Source organism: Phyllostomus hastatus, unplaced genomic scaffold, assembly GCF_019186645.2.
Source record: "Phyllostomus hastatus isolate PE091 unplaced genomic scaffold, TTU_PhHast_1.1 phas_contig_90, whole genome shotgun sequence".
Lineage (NCBI taxonomy): Eukaryota > Metazoa > Chordata > Mammalia > Chiroptera > Phyllostomidae > Phyllostomus > Phyllostomus hastatus.
This window is the reverse complement of record NW_025333984.1, coordinates 209,811-237,079: the sequence shown is the minus strand read 5'-3', so window position 1 is coordinate 237,079 and position 27,269 is coordinate 209,811. Positions and strand designations below refer to the sequence as shown.

Genomic DNA, 27,269 nt, shown 5'->3' with positions numbered 1-27,269 from the left:
GCCTCCACCATGTTTGTTCTTCAAGATTCAGCTTCTGCTACCTCTTCTGGGAACCATTCCAGAAGTACAACAGAATCCATATTGGGTGTTTTCCCTTTGTGCTCACCCAGCACGCTCAAATCTGTGCTTCTAATGGTCAGTGTACTTCAGTTTCTTCCACCAGGCTGATCTTCTTGAAGGCATGAACTTAATCTGCACTTAGTTCCCAGCACAGGGCTCAATAAATATTTGTTAAATTGATAAATATAAGAAATCCCTTGTAAAGTACAGCATAGGGAATGTAGTTGATAATGTTGTAATACCTATGGATGGTACTGCCAGCTGGATACTGGAAATATTGGGGGTGGGCGCTTTGTTAAGTATGATTGCCTGACCACTGTGTTGTACACCTGAAACTAATACAAAGTAATACTGAATGTAAAAAAAAAAAATGTCCCCCCCCCAAAAAAAGGAAAAGAAACCCCTGAGCTGTGAATAGTTGAACACAAAGAAAGAGCTCAGAGGTATTATAAGCCAGGGATATTTAAAACTTTAATATTTAGATCGTCTTTTCTTTCCATTCATAGAGGCAGCCAGGGCTGGTGGGGTTGGAGGGGCATGAGGGTCGAAGCCAAAAAGATGGGTGGGCTAACGAGGCAGCCAGGGTGGCAGAGCTGGAAATTGGTTACATACAGGAGAAATGAGCAATTATTTGGAGGATAAAGGGAACCAGGTTTTCCATTATCTGAGAATGGGATTATAAATCTGGACAGGGTAGATGCTGGAATGAACTCTGTGCTGTTGAACTGGAATTGGAGGTATGAGTTTGAACTCATGATTAAGTAGATGAACAGATATAAATATGTAGAGTCTGTACATCTGTGCTTAGAAGGCCTTTAAACCATGATGCCTAGAGGCAATGATTATACCTAGTGCTTAGCCTATACCTTGATTTTGAAATATCATTCTTCATTAAAAGGAATCAGGGCTCCTTAAAGACATGACTGATCCTAAGGTTGGGGCAAGGAATGTATGAATCTGGGACACCTTATGCCAGAAAGTAAAACTCTGCTCAAAAAATTATAGGGACATCTCAACAGAACACAGAAGCTGGTTTGGAGGGGCTCTCACTGTCCACATCTGATAGGTGAATATCAAAATAATCATGGTAATGGATTAAAACCCATTGACTAAAATAGGGAGGAGTACATGAGTCCACACTGATATTAATGACAGAGACAGGAATTTTTTCCTTATAGTAGAATGCCAATTAATAAATGTAATAGAAATGATAGAATTAGAATCACCATTAGGTATCCATAATACCATGAGGGAAGAAGGATCAGTGGATACTAATAATACTGTGTGAAAGTTTGATGAAGGAACAGAATCTTTATATATTTTCAAAGTACCTCCACACAAAATATTTCCTTAATTTCAAAGGGAAAACACTAACTGTTCAGTGGAATAACATGACACCAGTTTAACCAAAGAATCTAGGTTACCATAACCAGCAATAGGACAGTGACTCCATGTGCTTCCTGCAATGATACACTGAAAACACAGCATCACTTATGTGGTACTTCTGCCCAAAATGAAAACCTGAATTTAATAACTAGGAAACACAGTGAAAGCTAAATTTAAAGACATTTTTTCAAAATAACTGGCCAGCACTTTTCAGAAATATGAAGGTCACAAAAGACAAAGAAAGACTAGGGGACTTCCAGATTGAGAAAAAGCACAAACTACAGACATATAATGATTAAGCGTAACATATAATAATGGCTTGAAACCTGGACCAGATAAAATATTTTTTTTTCCTTTTACTAAAAGATCATTATTGGGACCATAGGCAAAATTTGAATGGTGTCTGTTGATTAAATGGTATCAAAGTTAATTTCCTAATTTTAATAGTTGTAATGTAGTTAAGTAGAATGTCCAGGTCTTGAGAAAAATTTCACTGACACATTTAAAGATAATGGGGTATATCATGTCTGCAGCTTAGATGGTTTAGAAAAATGGGTGTGTGTATATATATGTATATACACACATATACAAAAAATACACATATATATGAGAGACAGGGAATAATGAAGCAAATGTGCTTAAATGACCACAATTGGGAAACCTGGGTGAAGGATATGTGGGAGTTCTTTGGGCTATTTAAACAATTTTTCTGTAAGTATGAAATAAAATAGTTCATATATATTTTTATGTTCATTTCCTTTTTATTTAATTTATTGGGGTGGCACTGGTTAACAAAATTATGCAGGTTTCAGGTGCACACAATTCTACAGCACATCACCTGTACGTTGTATTCTGTTCATCACCCCAAGTCAAGTTTTCTTCTGTCACCATTTATCCCCCCATACCCTTCTGAAAAGAAATTCGAGTTTTTGTAACCTAAGTCATATATAAAAGGCTTATATTTTTTGCCTATCTACCCCTCCATCTAGTTCTAAAAACAATTTAGTTATATGACTATATAAAAAACAAACAAGTAAATACATGTGGTCTTGGGAAGACCACATGTCTAAATTGTAAAATTCTACAAAATGCTTTTGAAGATTTGACAGATTATGGGGAGAGGTTTCTCTTTGTTTTGGGAAACAGCCCAAACTTCAATATAGCTATTAGTTCTTCTGTGTCCCTGATACCTTTTCATTCAAAACTTGACTTCAGTTAAACACAGAGAATGCAATACTGGGCAATAGAGGCAGAAAATCATTATTAAAAAGAACAAAAGAAATACACATTGAAAATTTCACAGAATTTTATGCGTGTATACACACTTTATTAAATTTGTATTGTAAGATATACACAAAGTCAGCATTTCACAAAACTTCCTATTATTCCAAAAGCAGTTATCTTGAAATACAGTGTTTATATAAATCAGTTCAGCAAAAAGAGCATTATCTATAGGATTTTCTTAGCATATCATCTCATGTACTTATTTTCAAATATCAGTCTGAAATATGATATAATATAGAATAGAAAGAGAATTTTAATTTATACCAATGATTGCTTTTAAATATTAAACTTTATATAAAAATAAAGGGGTACTGTCAATCAAGCTCATCTGAAGATCAGCATCTCTATCTTTCATTTATCTCAAAACAATGCCTGCACAAACTTAACTTTCTAGTCCATTTAAACAATAAATACAAACCTTGGTTTAAACAGTAAAGTGAACCATCTTGCTTGCTAGTTCTCATATCATTGGAACAATTTCATTTTCCTGCCCTAATTCTACCCCACCACTGAAGTTCAAAAATAAATATCACTTTCCAAAGGTTATTTCTTAAGAGTTCTAAATCACAGCCAAAAATGGCCAAAAGTGTCCCTTTAAGGCAAAAAGACAATAGAACGAAGGTGGATAAGTATCCTATAATATAAAACCATCTCTCTGTATGATATAGGTAGAAACATCTCAACATGGTTCTTTCACAAACAGAATAAATCCTCTAAATACCATCAAAATAATGTCCCTTTAAAATGGCATACTAGGATCACTTCTTGGCTTTTTAACTAAGGTCAAGTGTAGTAAACTGGCATACTAGGGAACGATCTTCATAATATACCCATTTATGTTAGGTTTGAAGGATTATGGCCTTTGCACAGCTGAAGGCAATATGAAAAATTAAGACTTTAATGGGCACTATGGTGGTCATTACAATTTAAAATAAACAATACACTTGATGTTATTACAGAACTACTTATGGCTAGGTAAGTGATGCTCTCTTACAATTCAAGGAGAATACGTTTTCCTTCAAGCCATACAGTATTACTAGTTTGTGAGTACTGGCAAATGCAACATCTTCCTTTAAGAGTTAAGGATCTTTGTCTCCAAAAGACACAAGTGCAGTAGTCTTCATTTCTCACATACATTCAAAACTGGAATACTATGATCCTAGCGGGCAAATTTACATATTGAATACAGACATTCCACCCACGATATCTGAACATTAAGAGAAATCTATCATGACAGACATTTTTACACAGCTTTAAATAATAAATAACACAACAAAAGACTACACTCATTTTTAAATAGCTTAGCCCAGGATTTTCTCTTTAAATATTAACTTCTGGTACCTCATACTTATTATCATGTAGAATGTTCACAGCTCAAATACCTTCTTAAAAGCTGAACTCACAATAACATTGGTTTCTTTTTTGGCTCCTGAAAGCTTCCTCATAGATATTAAGCTGCCCTTGCTATAAGACAGCATGCACAAGAACTGAACTCTGATTCCAGCGGCAACACGACAACCAAAAGTCAGCAGCATCACTCACCACATGAGAAAACCAATGAATCCAATGACAAAACAACAATCAGAAAAAAAGCAGCAATCGAGACCGTATGTGGCAACCAGTCACATAAGGACCCTTTTCCTACTCTACCTTATGATATACATGTTTATAGCACAGCACTGCATCTCAAGGCACCTCAGGCCTCCTAATACCATGCAAAACAAGCTGTCAAGCTTCGCATATGCTTTTCTAGACAGTGGTTTGTGTGTAAATAACATTATTCATTCATTTGTAGATGCTCCACACATCTGGTCAAAGCAGGAATTTCTTCTCCTTGACAACACCACCTAGAAACATTAACAATATTTTATATATTCCTTAGGGTAAGAGATTTGGGGAGAAAAATATCAACTATGGTAGCTAAGTCATAAGAACCTGTGGCGACTACTCCAGGTGTCCTGTAAGTACATTTATATTCTCCGCACTAAAATCAATCCTCATATCATACATTCCAACAGCAAAGAAGCGATATGGGTAGTAACAAAAGCAACTACGTGCTTTTTCTGCTCTGTAAGAAATGGCAAGTAAGCAGCTGAAACAGGAAAGGGAAACAAAATAATGTAGTTTAAGCTGATGCAGAAAAATAAAAAAATAATATAATCAAAACCAATTCATCTACTGTGAAATACAGAGATTTGAAACTATGTAGTCAACAGAGGACAAAAAAATATCTCTCAAGCAAGAGAATTTCTGATCAACTTTAGCTGTCATACTACTGCTGCAAAAAGGAACCATTCTCAAAAATACCTATCAGGGATTTCCTTAAACATATAGACTCTAAAATGGGGGCTCTTTGAAGCACTGAGAAATATGTATATATTTGTATTTATATATACATAACTCTATGCAATTAAAAATGAGTATTTGAGGTTTAGGCACTAGATCCAAAATATGATCAGCAAAAAGAGACACAAGTAAGGTCACTGTATTTGTAAAATTGAACTTTAGAGAAGAGAGATGCCAAACAAACAAAAAAAAGAATGGTGATACTTTAATCCTCATCATGGATCAAAGTTCTCTGCATTCCTCACTGAATGCTTTATGTAGGAAACAGCAGTTAAAACACTGAATCAGAAATAGATGAATCACTTGGGTGAGAGATCATCCACCAAGATGAGCAGAGGGCATGAATTGGAGCATGCTACTGGAGACTCTGCAGTTGTGCTGCCTTTAGCCAGTGAGTCTGAGGATAAGCCACGGTTGCTACTGCCACTACTACTGTCATCCAAAATATCTGAACTGAGGACAAAGTGAAAAGAATTATAAGCAGGATGCATCTATTAGGGTAAAAGTAAACATAACATGCAACGAGTTTCAAGAATTCACAAGTCAGTAAAGCGTTTGTAAATAATAAAAAGTATAAAAGCAATAGCAATGAACTACATCATGTACTAGATTCAGATACCTGCAAAAGCACAAAGTCATGCCAATGGAAAGTAAAACACTCAGGGTTCTGTATAATTTTAGTGTTCTCTCGGAGGTACCAGAATGTCCAATATATAATAAACAGTCTTCTTGACAGATCATGGTTTTCGTGAGGTAGTTCCCTTACCTTCAGCTCAAGACATTTCTATCCTTCTATTTATCTTCTTACCTTCCCATCAGCCTTATACAGTAAACGGAATGGTTACTCATTGAGGTAGCTACCCTGAATTCTACGAAGTAGTCTATCAAGTCCATTGCTTCATGGTCCTTCTATTCCAGAACAAAGTATTTCAATTGCTCTAGATTTTACCACTTCTCCACTCCCAAAAGGCTTTTGATTCTAACATGTTTTTCTAATTTCCTTCATTATTTGCCATTTATATTCTTCTCATTTTATGAACTTCTTACACCACTTCCTTTCCTCTTGCTTTCATAACCCAAAAGTCTCCCTACCATCTCTAAAAGACTATTTTCTTTGATTCCTTCTATGACTACCCAGTTAAGCTTCTAAAAGGAATGCTTTTTATATCCACAGACCCAATACCCCCACAGTCCACTCACCTCTTTAATCCTAACAATGGGCTTCTGCTCCTACCCTTCCACTAAAACTCCTGGCCTGGGCATCAAGAGCCTCTATAGCCCAGCACAGGAATACCTTACCAATTCAGCCCAACCTCTCGTGGCTCCCAACAACCAATCTGGTTTGCCGCATAAATCTGCCTTTATACTTCACCACTCACAACCAAGAGCCTTCACAATTTGGCATCAGGACACCTTTCTGACTTTGATTCCCATCAATCACACGTATTAGCTCTATGCTCTATATTTGGCCCAAATTCACTCATTCATTTATTCTAATACTATTGATTTCCTGCCAAGTAAAGGAAGTATGCTAGATATTAGAAAAACAATAGTGTATAAGATGAACATGGTCCCTGCCCCCATCAAATTTACAGGAGTTCAGGACACATACACTGAAATAATTATGCTAATAAACATATAATTATAATCTGTGATCAAAGCAATAAAGGAAAGATACAAGGGGCTCTGAAAGTATACAACATGGGTGACCTTATCTACTTTGGAGGAACAGGGAAGAACAAGGCTCCTTAAAAGCGGTATTTGAGCTGTCATCTGAAAGATGAGTAGGCATGAAGTAGATAAGGTTTGGGAGGAAGCAAGGGTAGTTCTAGAAGCCAAAAGCAGGCCAGTGTGGCTGTAGTACAGACAGTAAGAACATGACGAGAAACAAAGCTGGAGAGGTGGTCAGGCAGTTTTAGGATTTACACAGACATGCCTTTTATTTTTGAAAAAGAAATAAAATGTAAAATTGGAGAAGCAATTATGAATCAGGAAACATAGGTTCTAAGTTTAAGTCTAGTCACTAGCTCCTTTGCAAATGCCCATCCTAATCTAATGTGCTCTAAGGCTAAGTATTGTGAGTCTTTAATATTATCATTTTTATGAATTTCTAAGTTAACAGATTTCCAGAGTTATGCAACCTGTGGTACATTTGGAAGTTTATGGGCCCTATACCACCCTCAATGAAATACAACTCCCCCCCACCCGCTTCTTCTACTCTTCTTTTTTCTTCAAAATGTCATTTCTTTCTATTGCCACTGAATTGTTTTTAGGTGGAGACAGAATACAAAGAGGCTTCGGAAAAGCAAAAATAAAAATGGAAACAGTATGTTCCACAGTACTCCTACTCTATGCTCACTGCTTTCAAGTGCATCATTAATAAGCCACTTTTAAGAAAGAAGTTTGGATAATTTAGCTGGCTCAGATATTTTTTGAACCAAAAGGCAAAATGGGTCTAAAATATGAATTATTCAAACTACTGAAAGAAAGTTGCACAGATAATCTGAGACATTGGAAAATCAAAACATATGTGATGTTTTTTCCTCCTGAAGCATTTGGCTTAGACTAATATTAAAATGAATTTACTTTGCTAAAACACATATTGGCTGGGCAGCCGAAGGACATGCTCTGTGCTAGCTGGCAGGAAGAAATGGGTTTGGATTAAAATTTGGCCACCAAGAAGATAATCTGAATATAAATAAAGATTTTATTATTCCAACCACCAAACTTACGGTGAGCCCTGGGTTAAAATATTCCATTTGTAACAAGACCTGCTTGCTTAGGTGAATCTTGTATTCATTCAAAGACACAGCATGAGGGTGGTGAACACACAATGTAGTATACAGATGATGTATTATAGAACTGTACACTTGAAACCTATATAATTTTATTAACAAACGTCACCCCAATAAATTTAACTTAAAAACACACAGAACATGACTCATGCAGAGAAATCTGTCATTTAACACTGCTGATTACTTTAAGAGAAACAAGCTAATGGGGAAGTTACCAAGAAAAAAATAAATCTGGACATTTCATTTCATATCTTTTCAAGAATTTCTTCTCTATTATTAAATATAAACATATATAAAATTTTGTTCATTAACAGAGAAATAGCATACTTACATTTAGTCACCAGTACAATTCATATTCTGAACTTAGTAAACATTTAACCAGATATTTTCACTAAACTAAAATCTACTTTTTGTTCTAATTAATCTGGCACTACTACCCATGGTCTGGAAGCACGGACCACAAGTCACAAATTACCCACTGTTAGTAGATCTGCATAAAGCAAGACTTACATATTTTAATCCACAGATCAATAAACAAAAGTGATTTTCACGGTGTCCACTATTAAACATTCTACGATGGTTTCTAAAAGCAACAAAATATGGTCCAATTTGAGTTTCTCTCTTCTTTCCTTCCTAGCTTAAGCTCTGATGGAGATGTTAATGAACCTTAGACTAATGGCCAAAAGCCAGACAGTGGCAGGAAAGCAAAGGACCTACACAATTCAAACTGAACATAGGAGAACATTTATGCATGACTCATGGACACGGACAACAATAGGGGATGGACTGTGGGAGGAGAGAGGGTGGGGCTTGGTAGAGGTCAGCAAAGGGAGAAAAAGTGTGGACAACTGAAATAGTCTAAACAATAAAGTTAAAAAAAAACTGAAAAAAAGGAAAAAAGTGAACTGTTTCTTTCCAGTCACTGAATGTACATATTGAGGCAATATCTGAACCACTCAACCAAAAATACTTATGACTGTTAAAGTAGTGCCTTCTGTTTAAAAACAAACAAACAAACAAATAAAACTAAGGGTAAGATTATAACAGAATCATTAAAACATTCAAACAACAAAACCAGGATGTCCAGTGTCATTCATATTCTCACCCCATCCAGTTGAGCCACTTTACCTTGTCTATTCAACAAACTGGGTTCTATCAGGTTAATGGCAGACAGGTAAATGCACTAAAAATTAGTCACAGCCCTATAAAGCCAGGAGATCTTGGTATAAGGTAAGACTATGGGGCGTCCCTTATCCCTTGATGTGAGTTAAACTGGCCCATAGGGCATGTTCTCTGGTCTCTATTTTACCTTAAGAAGGACCAATATTATCTTCCCATATAACTTTTATGTTTTAAGATCACACATGTAAATATGATCATTTCCACAGTCACCTTGGGGATAAGAGTTTAAAAGCATCTGCACAGATGTCTAAACTGCTCACATAAATATTTTCAAAGTGTATACATACATTTCTATTATTAAATAAATCATGATTAAATCTTATTCTTTGTATGTCACATATTCACTATGAAATTTTCTTGCCATGACACATATATTAAAAATAATGTTAAAATCACTAAGATTAATCTAATTATAATGTTAACATAAAACTATAAAGGCTAAATTAGCAGTCATGTTAACACTGATGCAATGGGCGAAAAAAATCACAGAAGACTTTTTCCTTTTCTGTAGGCAAAACAGACTGCCACTTAATCTTCACTACATGGCTAGAGGCCCTGAAAATTCCCAGGGCCTCTAATAAGATAATCTTATTCCCAAAAGAATAAGGAGCATACCATGAAATGCTATGAATCAAAAGAATCAAAGCACCATGCAAAGGTGTACTTTCAAGCTGTGATCAAACTCTTGATGTTCATGAAGACTAAATGGAGAGTGACAAAATTCTTCCCTTGTGGTGACATTGTTCCCCAGATATGATCGGCAGAGGTTTCAGAATTTTCAGTTCGTAAAAAAATATAATATTCAGAACAGGCTTACTATTTCTTTGGGCAGCAGTTGGCATACTGGACAGCGATTCTAAATGGGTCCGAACTGAAACTTCACACTTAATTTATACTTCAAAGATGTCAGATTTTAAAGGCTATTATCTAGTATATAAATTTTAATTTAAAGTGTTAAAACCCCTCTTTTCTTTGCAGAGTAGTACAAGGAATGAACTATAACAATTTAAATGATCATTTACTAATGATCTGATACTTTTTCTACTCCCTAAAAGGTATAAAGATTGCTTCCTTAGTTTTGTTATCAAGTAGATGGCTACCTTTGACAATAAAAACCAGAACACAGCTACTTCCTGTCTTTGTCCCCATTTCTAAGAATATGGATGTCTGATCAATGAAAATACATTAAAGAGACAGAAAAAAGCTTTTACAAGGGCAGGATCCCATTTTTATATATCGGGAATAGCTCATATTTGAAATCTCTTAGTTGTAGACATCAATGTCTACAATTATTAGTATACAAGGTATCCCAAAAATCTTAGTGCAAACTTAAGTTTTAATATCCTTGGGACTCCAGATGCTACAAACTCACTAAAACATCACTTAAAATTTTAATTACCTAAATATTTTTGATACTTAGTTTTGTGAATTTTGAGTAATATATTTGTTTTTAACATATTATTTGTGCCATATGTTGGCTTGTTAGTGTTCTATGAGGGGCCGTGAATGAAGCAAATCTTTCCAGTGTGAGGGAATGCTTTTTGTGTTTATGGATCAAAAGTGCCCTTCATCACCAATGTCCATGTTCCCAGGGCTCTCATAGCCAGTTACAGGTCTTTGGAGAATGGGAGTAGCAAGAGAAATAGAAACCTCATAACAGTCACCATTGTCTACAGCTTAGGTTGTGCTGTCTGGAGGAATAAATGGCTGGATAAGGGGAGAGGGCTTGGTAAATACCATATCTTGTTTTTCCTTTCTTCTTTATTTGCATGAACCTGTTTGATGGCATCCTGCACAGCAAGCCTATGACAATTTTTTTAATAAATCCCCTCACCCTATCTAATGTTTTTTAGCTTGGTGAAAAGCTTTCATATCTTTTACCTAACTTGGTTACTTGGTTAGTAACTGGGTAAGCAAATCTATTTATAATGTCATGTGCCTATATTAAAACACACTGTACCATAAAAGTGATATGCAGATTCCACTAAGTATAGAGTTTTATCCACTAGTCATCTTGAGAAACTTTAGAGGTTTTCTCTTTGTGATCATGTACACACCTGGAAAGGCACTCTGTACCAAAATTAGCACACTGAGCTACCAAGGGCAGACAGAGGTGAGAGAGAAGAAAAATTGTGGCGCTGAAAGTAGCTAGAACAATCTAAAAGGTATCTATTCCAAGGTTAGAACAGTACTGATCAATGAGTCTAATAAATGAGAATAATCTGACTTCTTGGTCAACTAGAAGTACAGGTTATCTTTTTTAAAAAATATATTTTATTGATTATGCTATTACAGTTGTCCCATTACCCATCACTCCCCTCCACCCTGCACACCCTCTCCCACCCACATTCCCCCCTTTAGTTCATGTCCATTGTGTCACAAGTTCTTTAGCTTCTACATTTCCCATACTATTCTTGCCCTCCCCTTATTTTCTACCTACCATCTAGGCTACTTATTCTCTGTACCTTTCCCCCCACTCTCCCCCTCCCACTCCCCTGTTGCTAACCCTCCATGTGATCTCCATTTCTGTGGTTCTGTTTCTGTTCCAGTTGTTTGCTTAGTTTCTTTTTGTTTTTGTTTTAGGTGTGGTTGTTAATAATTGTGAGTTTGCTGTCATTTTACTGTACATGTTTTTATCTTATTTTTCTTAGATAAGTCCCTTAAACATTTCATAAAATAAGGGCTTGGTGATGATGAACTCCTTTACCTTGACCTTATCTGAGAAGCACTTTATTTGCCCTTCCATCCTAAATGAAAGCTTTGCTGGATAGAGTAATCTGGAATGTAGGTCCTTGCCTTTCATGACTTGGAATACTTCTTTCCAGCCCCTTCTTGCCTAGTACAGATTATCTTCTATAAAACATGGAGTAAGTGGTTTGGAAAAAAAGGAATTCTTGATCCTTATACCTTGTAACTGGCTTACACAAATCTTTAAAGAACACCATTCTTTTACATTGAATTCCCTTGTGGGCTCTTTATAAAAGATTCTCAGCCATAAACTTTGTGGAACAGAAAGTTCTGAAAGGCAATACACAATCATGTCTAGAATAAGATTATGTATTGTGTGTTGATTAGAATGTACTTAAAAATTTCAAATTATTACCTGGCTACTGCTACTATTCCTTCCCTTTCCTTCCAATAAGTCCATCAGTATCCAAGGGCTCAACTTCAGGTACAGGAAAATGAGTTAATTTTAGCACAAAAACATTAAAGGGCCTTAAGTTAGACATCTAAACTAGAATGAGTAAGGCTAAAAAATATGTGAGTGGGCCATAGGTATCAGGACGTGCTACTATAAAAATGAAACTTTAGTCAGCATTGGGATGAAATACCCCAAACCTTGAAAAATATTTTATAACAACAGATAATGCTATTTAGAAAATGCCATGCTGAAGAGAATACTGGCATTCTGTCCTAAGACAAAAGGATATAATACAAAATGCAGGTAGAACAGCTACAATCAGTGGACCATTACCCAGAGCAACCCAGAAACGCTCACACCATCCAGGTACTGACACTTCTCCACACCATTAGCACCTACTGAAAGAGGATGACTTAACAACAGGAGCTAGGGATGAAGGTGAAGGTGCCAAGAAGATACACGCTTCCAAAAAAGTACTCATGACTTTTAAATGATCTGCTTTTCCACATTATCTACACCTCTAGATTTCCCCTCTATGGAGCATGGATAAAAAGCTGAATACATTTTAAATGATCCCAATATACTTTTGATGTGGCTCTTTTTAAATAGATTATACCCTAATATGCTTTTGATTTTATTTCATTTTTTACCATGAACTGAGATCAGACAATTGTGCAGTCTCTGGAGACAGCATATGAGTAGTGCCTTGGAAGAGCCTCTTGGGCTGGCTTTCGGTCTCCATTTCACCTAAAACAAAAAGAGATAATGCCACTGTAAAACAATTATACAGGCTCAATGCTAAAATAGGCTGATCATTATTTAAACAAAGCTCAGCATACTTCTTGAAGCTGTTACTTGAAAGATATTTTTTCTATGTGTTTAACATACAAGAAATATACTTCCTCATAACCTTAACCAAAAAGTCAGCAGCCCTAAAAAGAAAAACACCTTATCATTTATTAAATGTATCACACTACAGGTACAGTCATATTCCTTTTTTAAATATACTTTATTGATTATGCTATTACAGTTGTTCCCATTTTTCCCCCTTTGCTCCCCTCCATCCAGTATGCCCATTCTCTCTGGCTAGCCCTACTTTACCTTATGTCCATGGGTCATACATACAAGTTCTTTGGCTTCTCCATCTCCTATACTGTTCTTAACAGCCTCCTGTCTATTCTACCTACCAATTTGTACTTCTTAATCCCCCATGCTGGTATAAACAAACCTACTATACTGCTAGTTGTATAAAAGTATAGCACACACAATTATGTACAGTACATAAAACTTGAAAATGATTGTTACTGTTTTATGTATTTGTATACAATAATGTTTATCATTATTTTAGAGTATCTTCTTTGTACTTACAAAAAATGTTTGCCATAAAACAGTATGTTGTGTTATACCAGTGGCAGCCTTATACATCTCGTGTTTACCATGTGTCTTGATTGCATCATTTCCCCTTGTGCTTGATTTGATCTCATGCTGTTTTTCAGAGTAACATGCAGTACAGGATTGTACACTAGGAGCAATAGGCTGCACCATATGGCCTAGGTATATAATAGGCTACACCACCTAGTTTCATGTCAGTGCACTCTGAGTTGTTCATACAGTGATGAAATCGCCGGATGCTGCATTTCTCAGAAAATACCTCCATTGTTAAGAGATGCATGACTGTGTAAGTTCAAAAGCACACTTGTATCCGAAAGCAATTATTAATTCACAAAAATGGTATTGTACTGGCTACCTCAATCCTACAGATTTTCTCACAACTAGTAACAGAAAAACTTTGCATCAAAGGAGTACTGTTTAACATTTTGCCACTAGGAGTGCAAACACTAACGACCCTAAGTTATGCAGAAAAAGCCCCTTTCCAAATAAGCTATGATTTAAAACATGCATATAGCCCTAGCTGGTATGTTGAGTGCCAGCCTATAAAGCAAGGGGTGCCTGGTTCAATTCCCAGTCAGGGCACATGCCTGGGTTGCAGGCCAGGTCCCCAGTAAGGGGTATATGAGACACAACCACACACTGATGTTTCTTTCCCTTTCTTTCTCCTTCCCTTCCTGTCTCTAAAAATAAATAAATAAACAAATAAATAAATAAATAAAACATGCACATAAATTTGGTTTTGAAGCTTTTTATCTCAGCTTTAAAATGGAATAGTATGAAAAATTTAAATCATGGGTCTATCTATGCTCCAGTAGAAAATTGGTAACTATAAACTTAAACCTGTGCAAGATTCTTTTAAGAAAAAGAGCAAGCAAAAACAAATACAATATTCAAATCTCATATGTATCAATTAATTCATATTATCCTTCCTCTGGAGCTATTCTGATTATTACTAAAATGGAAGAAAGGTTGTATTTTTATTTGCTTTTTCCATACCTTGTTTACATTTATTTATTGGTTTTAGAGAAAGAGAAGGAAAAGAGAGAAAGAGAGAAACATCAATTTGTTGTTCCACTTATTTATGCATCCATTGTTTGATTCTTGTGTGTGCCCTTACCAAGGACCTTGGCGTAAGGTGGGATGCTCTAACCAACTGAGTTACCAGACCAGGGCGCTTTTTCCATACTTTAATATGCAGTTTTTAAAAGCTGCCGCCTGGCTTTCAACACCTCTTTAGCAAAAACACTTGAGCCCTTTTTAGCAAAGAATTCCTCCATCTGCTGGTTTATTTTGGAATAGCTTTGAAACTAAACAACCATACTAACTCCATCAATTTCCCACAACAAATTTAAAATTAATAACAACAACAACAATAGCTTTAATTTCTACATGTTATTTTCACATAATAACTCCTGAGAAGATTCTTTGGATTGTAAATAATTCCTTAAAGAATTAAGGAAAAAAAACTATTCATTTATAAAATAAATTTTATTCACTAGCACAAATATTGTCCCTGTATCAGGCTCTATTTTTCAGAACATTACCCTCTTTAATTTTAAGTTGTCTGAAATATAGCACTTTTTGAATCTGTGTGTGATGCTCTAACTGGAAAATTTTCACCAAAGCTGGTAAGTATCATTTACTTACCATGAGGAGAATTGATATGTTTACTGGCCTTGAAGGTAATCTGCACAAAGAAACCACTTACCAAATTGTTTTATTAAATTGCTGCTAAAACTCTTGTTTAAAATGACATCCAACCCTTGCAATCATGTGATCATATCCCTGTTAATAATGACTAAAACTGTGTTAAATTTCTTTGCCTTTTTTTTAATAGACTCCATCAGGGTCCCATAAGCATCTAAAACTAACATTGAGTGAGATCATTTTAGTTTAGTGCTCAGTGGTTCAAAATAAGGTAATTAAGAGAGCACCCCAATTACAGGAAAAACCCTAAAGGCCTGAATATGAGGCAATAATTCTCTCTTTGCCGTTGCCAAGGTATAACTTGGTGGTGGATTATATCTGAGAATACAGCTTGTTTATAGACCTATTTGCTGTGACATAAGCATACATTTCTGCAATGTATCAATTTGTACCTTTTATATTCAGATCACTGAGAGGCAAAAATTTTGGAATATATATTGGTAATATGAATATATGAATAAGATTCTGTTATGAAATATAAAACTATAGACAGTATCAAAATAACTAATTTACAAAAGTTAGACTTAGTAAAGCATATATGGGGAAGAGTATTGCATATTTTTATTTTTACTGTTGTTCAAGTATGGTTATCTGCATTTTCCCATATACGGGGAAAGTATTGCATATTTTTATTTTTACTGTTGTTCAAGTATGGTTATCTGCATTTTCCACCACCTTCCCCCACCCCACCAACCTACTGCATATTTCTTTAGAAAAAAGGAGCCCAGCCTTGAAACTAATTTCAGACAAAAGTTCTAATATGTAATTTAAGTTTAACTAGGTTTCATATCAGAAATGTGACACTTACCTTTTCTCTTAAGAGGACCAAGAGCACTGGGCCTAATGCACTTGACTGGACTCTGACTCCTGCTGCAAAGAATAAATAAACTGGATGAAGTGTAAGTACTTCTAAGATGCAAGATAAACATTACAGCCCAACAACTAAGTCAAAAAAATTGACATTCATAGAGGGAGAAATAGAAAATGCCTGTGTTGTAGGTTGAGTAACTCAAACACCAGTACATGATCTAACCTGGCATATGGCAATCTGGTGTTTTAAGTTATCTTTTAAAATCATTCTACAACACAAAATATCCACAATAGTTTCTTTTAAAAATAGAAACCACCCTGGCTGGTGTAGCTCAGTGGATTGAGTGCGGGCTGCAAACCAAAGGGTTGCTGGTTCAATTTCTAGTCAGGGCACATGCCTGGATTATGGGCCAGCTCCCCAGTTGGGGGTGCATGAGGGGCAACCACACATTGATGTTTCTCTCCTTCTCTTTCTCCCTCTCTTCCCCCCTCTTTAAAAATAAATAAATAAAATCTTTTTAAAAATAGAAACTTTATTAAAAAGTTATTCGAATTTAACTAATCTACAATCTTAAACAAAATCTTTCCTTATAAAAGACATTATCCTATACACATGTCTGTCCGCTGAATATAAACTGGTACTAAATCTCAAAAAAAAAAAAAAAGAATCCGGTAAAATGTTAATAGTAGAATATAGGTAATAGGTACATGGCTGTTCACTTTGCAATTATTTCAATTTTCCTTTCACTTGGAAATTTTCCATAATAAAATGTTTGGGGAAAAATGTCATCAGAAAGACAATTTTAAAAAGTAGCACTTCACCCACATTTAAAAAGTAGGTTCACCTACCTGGAAAAGTGTCTCGGACTAGGAACGGGACTTGGTGGTAGCCCACTGCTGCTCACAAACATTTGTAAGGATGGTGAAAAACATTGCTAGAAAACACATATTTAATATACAAAAGGTTAGTTCTAATGCTCCAATTTTCAAGAGATTCTTCTCAAAATGACAGAAACAATATCCTTAGAATTGTTTAGTTGTCTATGTATCTCTCTCTATATATAAATGAGAATATGGGGGTGTGTGTGTGTGTGTGTGTGTGTGTGTATTTTTTTCCAAATTACTACCATAGACTTTCTTGATCTTTCTTCCAGTCATTGGACTTTTTAAAAGTGAGGCAATTTGTGTGTACGTGTTATACACAGTAAACAGCTCAGCGTATAAAAGAGAGTTAACATATTGTCAATGGGCCTACCTTTCCAAATCCTCTGGTGGGTGATGGTGCTGGAGAAACTGGTGTGAAGTCAATCCTTTTAGGAGAATATAATTTCTCTGGCTTGTCAAAATCACTATCACTCTGTAAACATAAAGTGTTATTTCATCATAATTCACAGTTCAGCACATCACAGTTCTTCCTTACTGCATACAAATGCCTGCATTTTTTAGGGTAGAAATGTATGCTAAAAAGTTGCAATATGATATTTTAGTGGAAAAGCAGAGATCAAAAATGAATCCAAATTTGCAAACAGAAGGGACAGAAATGTATGGAAAATTAATAAAGCCAATGAACAATACAAAGGATTCTATAAAACAAAAATAAATAAAGAAAACAAACACAAAAACTTTACCAGGCTCAAGCGTTCGTCCCATGATTGGCTTATCTGCATTGCTGTTTGCACTTCCCTAAAACAAACAAAAATGAAAGGCCATCAGTGCTCAGACATAAGCGTACACTATGCTGTGCCCTATTCCTGTGAAGCACTAACCTTTCATGGGCAGTTTCTCTGTTGATCATATCCATGCCTTCTTCCTGCAAAGATAAACATGAGCTGAAAACATAGTATTTATCCACACAATGCTTTATTTGAAAGAAAGAAAAAAAGACTTTTCTACCTTACCTGACATAATTTACAGTACAGCAGAAATAACATTCTAAGACCATCACCCATGCCACATCTGTATTTTATCTGAACACATAGAAGAATTTTAATCTGCCTACAACTAAACAGTTGCAGCCTGTGGCAGTTTTGATATCTAAATTTTCAAAATGAAAATAAAATCAAAATGTAAAATTCAGCCCTGGCTGGTATGGCTCAGTTGGCTGGGTATTGTGCTGCAAAGCAAAAGGTCGCTGGTTCAATTCCTGGTCAGGGCACATGCCTGGGTTGTGGGACAGGTCTGGTTGCAGGGCATGAGAAGGCAACCGATAGGTGTATCTCTCACACGTCGATGTGTCTCTTCCTCTCTTTCTCTCTCCCTTCCCCTCTCTCTAAGAAATAAATAAATATTTTTTTTAAAAAGTAAAATTCAGAAAATTGTAGATCTGTGCTAGAAAGTAAAATTTACCCTTTTGATTTGATGCAGTCTGCTACTACAAATCCGATTAGGTGAGGATGACAGCAACTGGAAAGAAAAAGTAAACGTTTGCTAATTTTTGAATCACAAGGAAATCTGCTGTCAGTGTAAAACCTCTTCCTAGATAATGTTTCATATTCTTCTTAGAAAACTAGTTCTTTAAGTTACTGAACATTAATGCACTACATTCAATCTTTAGAAAGTACACCAGGTATCCATCCTCTAAGCACCATCTGTCATCCGACAGGCACCGAATTTAACACTTTTCCCAAATAAATGCAGAGCTGCGTACATTTATGTAAAAAAAAAGACTCCAAGCCTTGGAAATATCCATTACTTCACTAATCTAAAGTAAAGAGTTATAAGAGAAGGGAAAAAAACCTGTTTTTATTCATTTTTATTACCAATTCTCCAATGGAGAAAGACAGACAAAGAAGCCCAGTATAATATTATGTCTATGATTAATGTTTATCAAAAGCACTTTGAAACTGCAATAAGGAGATTTTGTTTGCATGATCTAAATCAATTCTAAAATTTGATCACTAATGCTATCACTACAAACCTTACTAAGAAAATCAATGCAGAAGGCAAGGTGTATTTTTAAAATAACTGTTGTTTTCCCCTACCTCACCATTTTATAACACAAAACTGAATTGATTTGGGGGCCAAATTGTGTTCCATCAAAATAATCACAATCTGATTACAAAATTAAGATACAATTCATATTTTACAGGGTCCTAATAGTTATAACATAAACAACTACTATGTATCTCCTAATGAAATGTAAATGAAATTATAATACTATAAAACCAAACAAGACAATTATCCTGTTACAAGAAGCCCTATCCTATTAAAACTTTTTTGAATACTAATGTAGTGATTGAGTAGTACAAAATGGTGATAAACTGCTCTAAGTTGTTTAGGCAAAAGCTAATTCAGGTAAAATTTTTAAAAGTTACCCACTGAAATATGATTTTACCTCAAAAGATATCTCTTTATTACCCACTCTTTTCTTTCACTTTTTCCTCTCCTGGGCTTTGAAAAGAAAAAAACTTCACCAGTAAAATCTTTTTGAAAAGTACTTTTTTTTCCATTATGAAAGCGGTGCATATTTACTGTTGAAATCTTAATAAGGTCATTTGAAAAACACTAGGCTACTAGGCAAGTAAATAAGGCAAGAAAGACTCTAACAGGATAATATGAAGAAGAGCATGGATGTGTCTGTCCATCAGAGAACAAAAGAAACCCCAAAGGCGGGGAAATAATCAGGAAAGCCAAAGCGATGACTGCCAAACCCAATTGTGGAGAAAAGTCAGAAATTTAGATGCTGTATCTATGTGATGTACAACTTGTCAATTTTAGACAGAACTGGAAAGTAGACCTGAAAGAGGAAGAGAGGAGCAAAGCCATGTCTAGTACCAGAAACAGAGTAAGGTATAGGCTGAGAAAAAAGCCAGGAACTTCAAGGAGGTGCTGGTTAATGGTGTTAAGTCAAGCAAAGAGCTCAAGTGGGATAAGAAAAGAGGCCCCTGACTTGGGCAATCAAATGGGTGTTTGTGACTTTTGCAAGAACAGGTTTTTAACAGAGTTGTGGTAGGAATGACGAGATTACAAACTGGCTGAATAGTTAACAAGAAATTAGGAGACAAGGAATCAAGAGACAGTGGAATATAGATTAAGCTTTGAAAAAGATTCCTTAGGTAAACGAAAAAAGGGAAGGAGAGACCTATGAAAAAAAGAAAACAGTCTGCTTTCCAGATATTTGGGGTATGTGTCAGGAGAAGAAAGTGGAAGAGACTGTGAGGAAGACACAAGATAGAGAGAAGATGACAGACCAAGCAAAGTGATAGAGATTCATAAAATGTATAAACCGTTTGGAGAAAACACTCCATGTGAAGGTTGAAGGTAAAGACATTCTAAGGAGAAGAAAGTTGACATGTGTACAAGGTAGGTGTCTGCCTTCTCTGTGAAGAAGGGCTATCTCCTGAAAGTGAATGGTGGTGAAGCTTACAGAGGTTTTATTTTAAAGATTTAGAATATTTCTTTGGAAAAGAGCATGGGGCCAGTGGCACCTTGAACCCAACATGCCCAGAAAGAATTTATCTTCTGTCCCTTCAAATGACCAATTCCTTTCATTTTCTTGACTCATAAATAAAGGCAGCACTTTTCCCTTGGTCACCAAGAAATAAAATTGCAGTTACTTTGAGTCCTCTTCCCTGCCTTTATATTTAACCAGCTGTCAAATCATGAAGCTCCTACTTCTTCATGTTTCCTCCATCAGTCCCCTTCTTTTGAATTGATTCACAAATACTTTACTTTTTGCACACATATCTAAGTGTAGTAAGATTTGTAGAGTACACTGTGATATACTATATACGGTGTAACTAATATTATGATAGAAGTATCCAAAGAGCAATGTGGAATGAATCCCACACCAGATAGCTAGAAAGGAAAAGGGGATGGGGTGAAGGGTAGCATAAGGCTCAACAAAAAAACAGTGAATCAACAAAACTCCTTCAGCATACTAGGTATTTTAGTGCAGCCAAAGCCTAGGGTGGGTATTTGTCAGGAAGCAGTGAGAACTGAGCCTACACAGAGTTGATAAAAATCTTCACATCTTAGAAAAGAGGAAAGTGAAGCATAGAGAGGCGAGTTCATTTTCCCTTCTTTGCTATGCTATTGATGTGGAAACATTTTTCATATATACAGCAAAAAAGTACTTACATTTTCTAGTATCCTCAGGGAAGGAGGTAAAGTGAATCAAACTTCCAGAAAGCTAACATTTCCCCCTTTAAGTATTTTTAGCCACTTCAGCAGAAAATCTTTCTTAAAAGTGTGATGTTTCCCCCACTTATGAAACAGATTATACCAAATGGAATGACACTGGAGGATCTCTATTCTAATCCCAGCTCTGCCACTTACTAATTGTCTGATTCTGAGCAAGTCACTTATATCAGCTGAGTCTTGGCTGCTGCCTCTTTCAATTGGGAAAAAAACATCTTCTATCCTGCTTACTTCATTGGGGTTGCTATGAGATTAAATGTGTGAAGGTACTTTATAGCATTTAAAATGTCTTTGAAAATAAATAAAATATCAAAAAAGGGTAAGTAGTACTGTAATTTAAGAAAAGGTGGAAGACCCAGGTATCCTTAAGAACATCCATTATTTGACGGTTCTATGCTACTGGCACCTCAACATCCATTAATAGGTTCTTAGCCCTTACACTCAGCTACAGGCATTTTTTTTTTTTTTTTTAGAAAACCTCTGTCTGCTTTTCAGTTTTCTCCTCTCTTCCTTTGCTCACAGTTATCAGCATGCCTTTAAGGCAAATACAATGTACCTCTTCTCATTTCCTGCTTCTCACACACTACTGGGCTGGAAACTTATTATAATTGTGCATAAATTTTAGATGATTCAGAGGTCAGAGAGGCTCTCCTATAAATAAACCAATGAACCTTTGTGCATAGACTATGGAAATCTAGTTCAGTCATTCAGAGGTCTGTTTGCTTACATCCTAGATGTCTTCCAGAGCACTGCAGCTACAGGATAAGTGGGCTCCGCATGTGAAGTGCTACTATATAAAAACTCTGCCATAATTTCTCCCAACACAACAAACTGATAAGATGATCCCCAATAGCTCTGGTTATATAGATCAGCAACTCTACTAAGAATACAAATACAAGCATTTTAAAGGAGTCTTTCTTTGGCTAAACAGCACTGACCAACAGAAATAAACACCCTGCAACCATTTAAGTGATTTTTGCATCCTAGGACAAATAAAGACCATTGCTCTCAGTTATAGTTAGAAGTTAATCCTGACTTACCTAACAACTATGATGCAAGTAGTAACACACACACACACAAAAAAACAATGTTTAAAAATACAAAGTCCTACAGCTAAGAAATATTTTTAATCAGATTTCCTATTTTGCATCAAAAGCTGAAAATGGCCAAAGCATTAAGCAGCAAACAAGATAGGTAAAATACTGTTTTCTTTTGTAAATAAATTGTGCACAGCACATAATTTTAAGAAGGAACTACATTTGAACCACTAAGTATACGTACTTCTATACTCACCAGACTGTTACGGCTCATAACTGTTGTACTATTCCTCCGAGTTCTAAATGTGTAAGGCTGAAAAACCTGTGAAATGTCACTAAAAATAAAAGTAAAAATTATTAATGGATTCTCATCTAAAATATCCTTCAACTGTATTAATGCCAATTCGCTACTTAATGAAATTTTGAATGGCTCCTCATTTGGTACAATGAATAAGCTCCTCACCGTCCTCTTCAGAGCTTTCTGATTGCTGTGCTGTGGGTTACAGGTTAGTGGAGATATTGATCTCCTCAGTGGCTGGGAGGCAGATAGGAGAAATACGGGGTGGAGCTCCAGACTGGTTGCCTCCAGTTGCTTCTGCTCAGAACTCACCACCCCCCAAACCAGTTACTGCCAGATTCAAACTAGCAGCCTCATCTGCTTACCCAGAGGACCTACAATCAGTACTGCTTTCTCTGTGTGCCATGATATGACAAGGACTGGAGAGCCCTATTCTATAATATGAGCCCAATCAGCATCTCCCACTATTGACCTAAACATGTGTTCTACCTTTGAACCCCAGTGTCCAACTAAATAAACATACCTGGAGTTTTGCTGATGGTGCCCCTTCTGACTCAAATGCCCTCCCTCCCACCACCACCTGTCAAAATCCTTCATTTCCTCCAACACCCACCTCAAACACCATGCCCTACATGAAGCCTCTTCATTCCACAAACACAATGAAATCCTTCCCTTCTTTGAACCCAAAAAGCACAATGGGGAATTTGATGTCTACTAAGACACCAACTTTAACTTTTATTAATGAAAACTTTGCATGCGTCTTAATTCCCTTGGTGGAGGTGTTTTGCTCATCCCTGTACAATATCTTGCAGTGCCCAGCAGAGTGCCACACCTGTGTTACGAGGCGAAGAAGGATTTTCAGGATTGAGGATATGGGTATCACCTAATCCAGCTCTCCTACATTTTAAGTGGAAAAAAAAACAAAACAAAACAAAACAGATTCAGAAAGGCTAAGTGGCTCATTAATAATCATAGCCAATCAGGGAGAAAATTGAGACTAGGCCTGGTCTCCTCACCCTTCTTCTGTCATCATTCTACTTTTCAAGCAATTGCTAGAATCGTGATTCAAAAAACAGCATGTTATTTCTACAGCAGACTAACTTCAGGTCAACAGGATTGCCCTAGTCCCTAGCAACTGCTTGCCTACTAAATTTTAAGATAACCAAAAAAAGTCCAGTTTATTCCTATAGTATTAAAAATAAATGTAGAACTGAGGAAAGATTTAGGGCAAAGTTTCAAAATTTAACTAAAAAAAAAAATCTTTTTCCCAAAATGAGGATATTACAATCAGTTTGATACACATAAATGTTTGCCTTCCCTGTGCTTGATTGCTGTTTTTAGCTAACTACCCCCATCCCCTTTTTTGGACTAATTCCATTTCTATGGGGCCTTGCAAATAGGCTCTCTACCTAAGATGAATTGTCTACTTATAAAAGTGAAATGTAATAGGTTCAGGAGGTCTGCCAACCTAACTTTCACTATCACAATATTCTACCTTAAAACAGACCCTCTAATGACTTTTTCACATGAGCACAACACCCTACCACTGAAATTCAAGGGGAGGGGATCCTCTCCATTGTTTTCTAAAACCTGTGTTTTCACTAATGTAAGGTACATGCTACCCTTCTTTTTTATTCACTGGAATGCATTTCAGGCAGTTTTATGATCTGAAAACGTTACAACAAATCCAAATCACTTAACATGACATGAACATGCCATTTAATGTCAAGTTATTAGATAAACTGTGATTTATAAAAGTAAACAACTGTTAATACCAGGATTCCTAGACTAGGCTTAGAAATACCAGCTCCTAGAGACAGGTGTCAAATTGCAAGTTTAATTCCAGGGGCTTCAGTCTGACATTCACTGGTGTAAGTTAGGCAGGGAAGGCAACCTGTTAGAAGAGCCGACTTCTTGTAGTTCCTTTTTGAGTGAGCTAACAGAGCCTCAGGTAGAGATGGTCCCATTGTCCCCACAATGTCCAGAGTTTGGGGGTCAAACTTTCACTCCATTATGGGACACCAGTCACTATTAAGCAAACAAGTCATCACCCCTTCAGTTTGGAGAGCTCAAATGAGCTCCAACTCTCACTTTAGGGAAGGAAGACTGTTTGCAAGGGCTCGAAGAACCCCCAAACCCTGCAGTCCATCCTCCCCAACACAGCTCACCTAGGCCCATGGATCAGGGGAGCGCTGTTGGATCTCCTCAGGCTGCCCCCATCAGATGTGCCAGGCTCAGAGTCCAGCTCCATTTTCTCCTGAGCCATGTCTGGATACTTGCAGGCAGGCACAGAGGACAGTGCTCAGCTCCTGGTGCTTAGGTATGGACTCCCAACATTCTCACCGCGGGACTAAGCTACGGTGGACAGGCAGCTGGGGGCGGGGGCTAAGGGGCGGAGAAAGCGGGAGAGGAGCCGGAGGGGAGGACGATAATGAGGACAGATTGATAGAGAGGGAGGGGAGAATGGAGGTTGTAATGGAGGGTGACAGAATAAAGGAGGAGGATGGAAGAAAGAAAGGGATGAAAGGAGGATGGAAAAGAACAGGAGGGAGAGGAAAGGATAGATGGAAAACAGTGTAAAAAGAAGAGGACAAAAGGGAGACTCGAAAGATAGGGGGAAAGAAGGAGGGCAGCGTGGGGAGGGCAAAGAGGAGCAGGAGGTAGGAAAAGAAGGACGTGTATGCGGGAGAGGGAAGAGAAGAGGGGGAGGAAACTAGGCAGAGGCAGAACTCATGGTAATCTTCTGACCAATGACCTCAAGCTGGGCCGGGCTACAGACATTGCAGCTGCCTGGGCAGTGATATCACCAAGGAGCTGACAGTCGGGCAGGGCCCAGCTGAGCAGCCTCTGCGGCTCCAGCTCCCCATGCTTAGGGACCGGGTCCGGCCCGCCATCCTCCGGAACCGGCCCCAGAGGATCCTCAGCCCCGTGATAGCTTCTTCTCCCCTCTCTGCCCCCTCCCGCCTGGAGGACAAGTGGGGGGTTCGGCCCCCTCAGCCACTGCCTGAAGCGGTGCCTTCAGTTCCTCTCTTGGTTTCTAATAGGCCGAGGGAACCCCTTGGGGTCAAAACCAAAATCTAAACCTGCCGCTTCTTACTCCTCCCACTCCTCAGAAGCGGGAACCTCTGTGGGACCGGATCTTCCGTGTTTAGGCACCCAAAGGGTCCTGCGCACGCGCCAGGCGGCCTTGCCAATGAACCGGCGGGCAAGGAGCATGCGTAGGAGCCCTGCCCCTCAAACCTCCTCCAAAGAGGAGGAGCATTTCTTGGGGGCCCGGCACTTTCCTTGATGGCATTGGTCCGGGGACGCTGGCGCCTGATTTTGAATGGAATCAATAGCTTAGAGATGCTGGAGCATCATCTTTCAGGAGGAGTTTGAACCAATATTCAAGGGAAACAGAAACTATCATTCCCAATTTGTGTGCTATGACTTCTGTGATCCCTGCTTGTTTTTTTTTTATTTTTTATTGTTGTTTTTTAAACCCTTCAATTTTGATGGTCTTGGTCAGGAGGGACCGATATTTTTTTTCAGATGATTTATTGGGTGCACTAGACTAACGGAAGTGAAAAAACAAAGACAATGGTGTAAAAACAAAGAATCTAAATGACCGTTCACAGTGAGGAGCACCCAGCTCCATTTTACAAGTGCCATTAGCTTCAATGGCATTAATAAAACTAAAGGACAAGTAGCAGAAGTATTTTTCTTTCTAGGATTTATGCAGACCCTAACAATCATGATCCTGCATGTGTGAGACCTGGAATTGTTTATTTTATTTAACAAAGATCTACATAGCAGTTACTGTGTGCTAGGCACTATTTTAGAGCTTTAGAAATATTAAATTATTTAATCCTCACCACTTGAATGATCCTGAGAGAAAGGTGGTCATTGTATTATGTTAATCATACATATCTAGAAAGTACAGGAAATTTAGTAACTATGAAGTTGGTTTCAAAATTTAGCAAAACTATTTGTGTGCCCCTTAATTCACTTGTTTCATATTAAAGTTTTCAAGCCCGGTCACCATTTTATTCCTCATTGTTTATGTTTTCTAATATGAGAGTTTTTAAAAGCACTTTTGCAAAGTTCCCTTTAAATTGCCTACATTTTCCTGCCAGCTGGATGAGAAATGCAAACTATGCCTTTAACCTATTTATGTATCTCTTTATCTCAAGGTCTCAGCAATTCCCCCATGCAATCCAATAAAAAAATATGGTATATTCTACTATTCACCATAACAACTAAACAATCATTTTTTGACTGCATGCACAGTCCCTAACTCTGAGGAGTCAAACAATTTAATAGAATGCCTAATTTTCAGGAGCTTAACAGTTAAAAGGAACTCAAGGATTCATATCCCTGGATGGATAGCTCAGTTGGTTAGAGCATCATCCCGCTATGCCAAGTTTGCAGGTTCAAACCCTAGTCAGGGCACATACAAGAGTCAACCAATGAATGCATAAATAAGTGGAACAACAAATCAATGTTTCTCTCTCTCAAAATCAATAAATAAAAATCAGTTAGAAAAAGAGATATATAGGAAGATGGATGCTACCTTGGCCATCATTTCCAGATTTTATTCATATTACTGTTGCCTACCTAGTTTCTTTTACTCTTCATGTAAACTTTTGGAGTTTTGGGCTTGGGGTCCACTTGCTCTTGTGAGTTAACATATTGTTTAAAAGTTACCATGA

At 37.0% G+C, this 27,269-nt stretch overlaps 1 protein-coding gene across 3 annotated transcripts in view; it reads right to left on the bottom strand.

Annotated features, from left to right (window-relative positions):
* The window catches only part of PABIR2 (PABIR family member 2), a 302,302-nt gene extending 276,584 nt beyond the window's left edge, over positions 1-25,718 (bottom strand). Inside the window, exons 1-10 of one of the 3 annotated variants that reach the window (XM_045852269.1) lie at positions 24,747-25,717; positions 22,537-22,615; positions 18,451-18,507; positions 17,871-17,914; positions 17,733-17,787; positions 17,360-17,461; positions 16,954-17,039; positions 16,103-16,164; positions 12,846-12,942; positions 2,752-4,577 (exon numbers count right to left, since the gene is read on the bottom strand). In XM_045852269.1, coding sequence (XP_045708225.1) covers positions 4,508-4,577; positions 12,846-12,942; positions 16,103-16,164; positions 16,954-17,039; positions 17,360-17,461; positions 17,733-17,787; positions 17,871-17,914; positions 18,451-18,507; positions 22,537-22,615; positions 24,747-24,844 — 750 coding nt within the window. In that variant the 5' untranslated portion in view covers positions 24,845-25,717 and the 3' untranslated portion in view covers positions 2,752-4,507. Of the gene's footprint in view, positions 1-2,751; positions 4,578-12,845; positions 12,943-16,102; positions 16,165-16,953; positions 17,040-17,359; positions 17,462-17,732; positions 17,788-17,870; positions 17,915-18,450; positions 18,508-22,536; positions 22,616-24,746 lie in introns of those variants that run through there. The other 2 variants (XM_045852267.1, XM_045852270.1) reach the window with 2 other exon arrangements.
* Between the last annotated feature and the right edge of the window lie 1,551 nt (positions 25,719-27,269).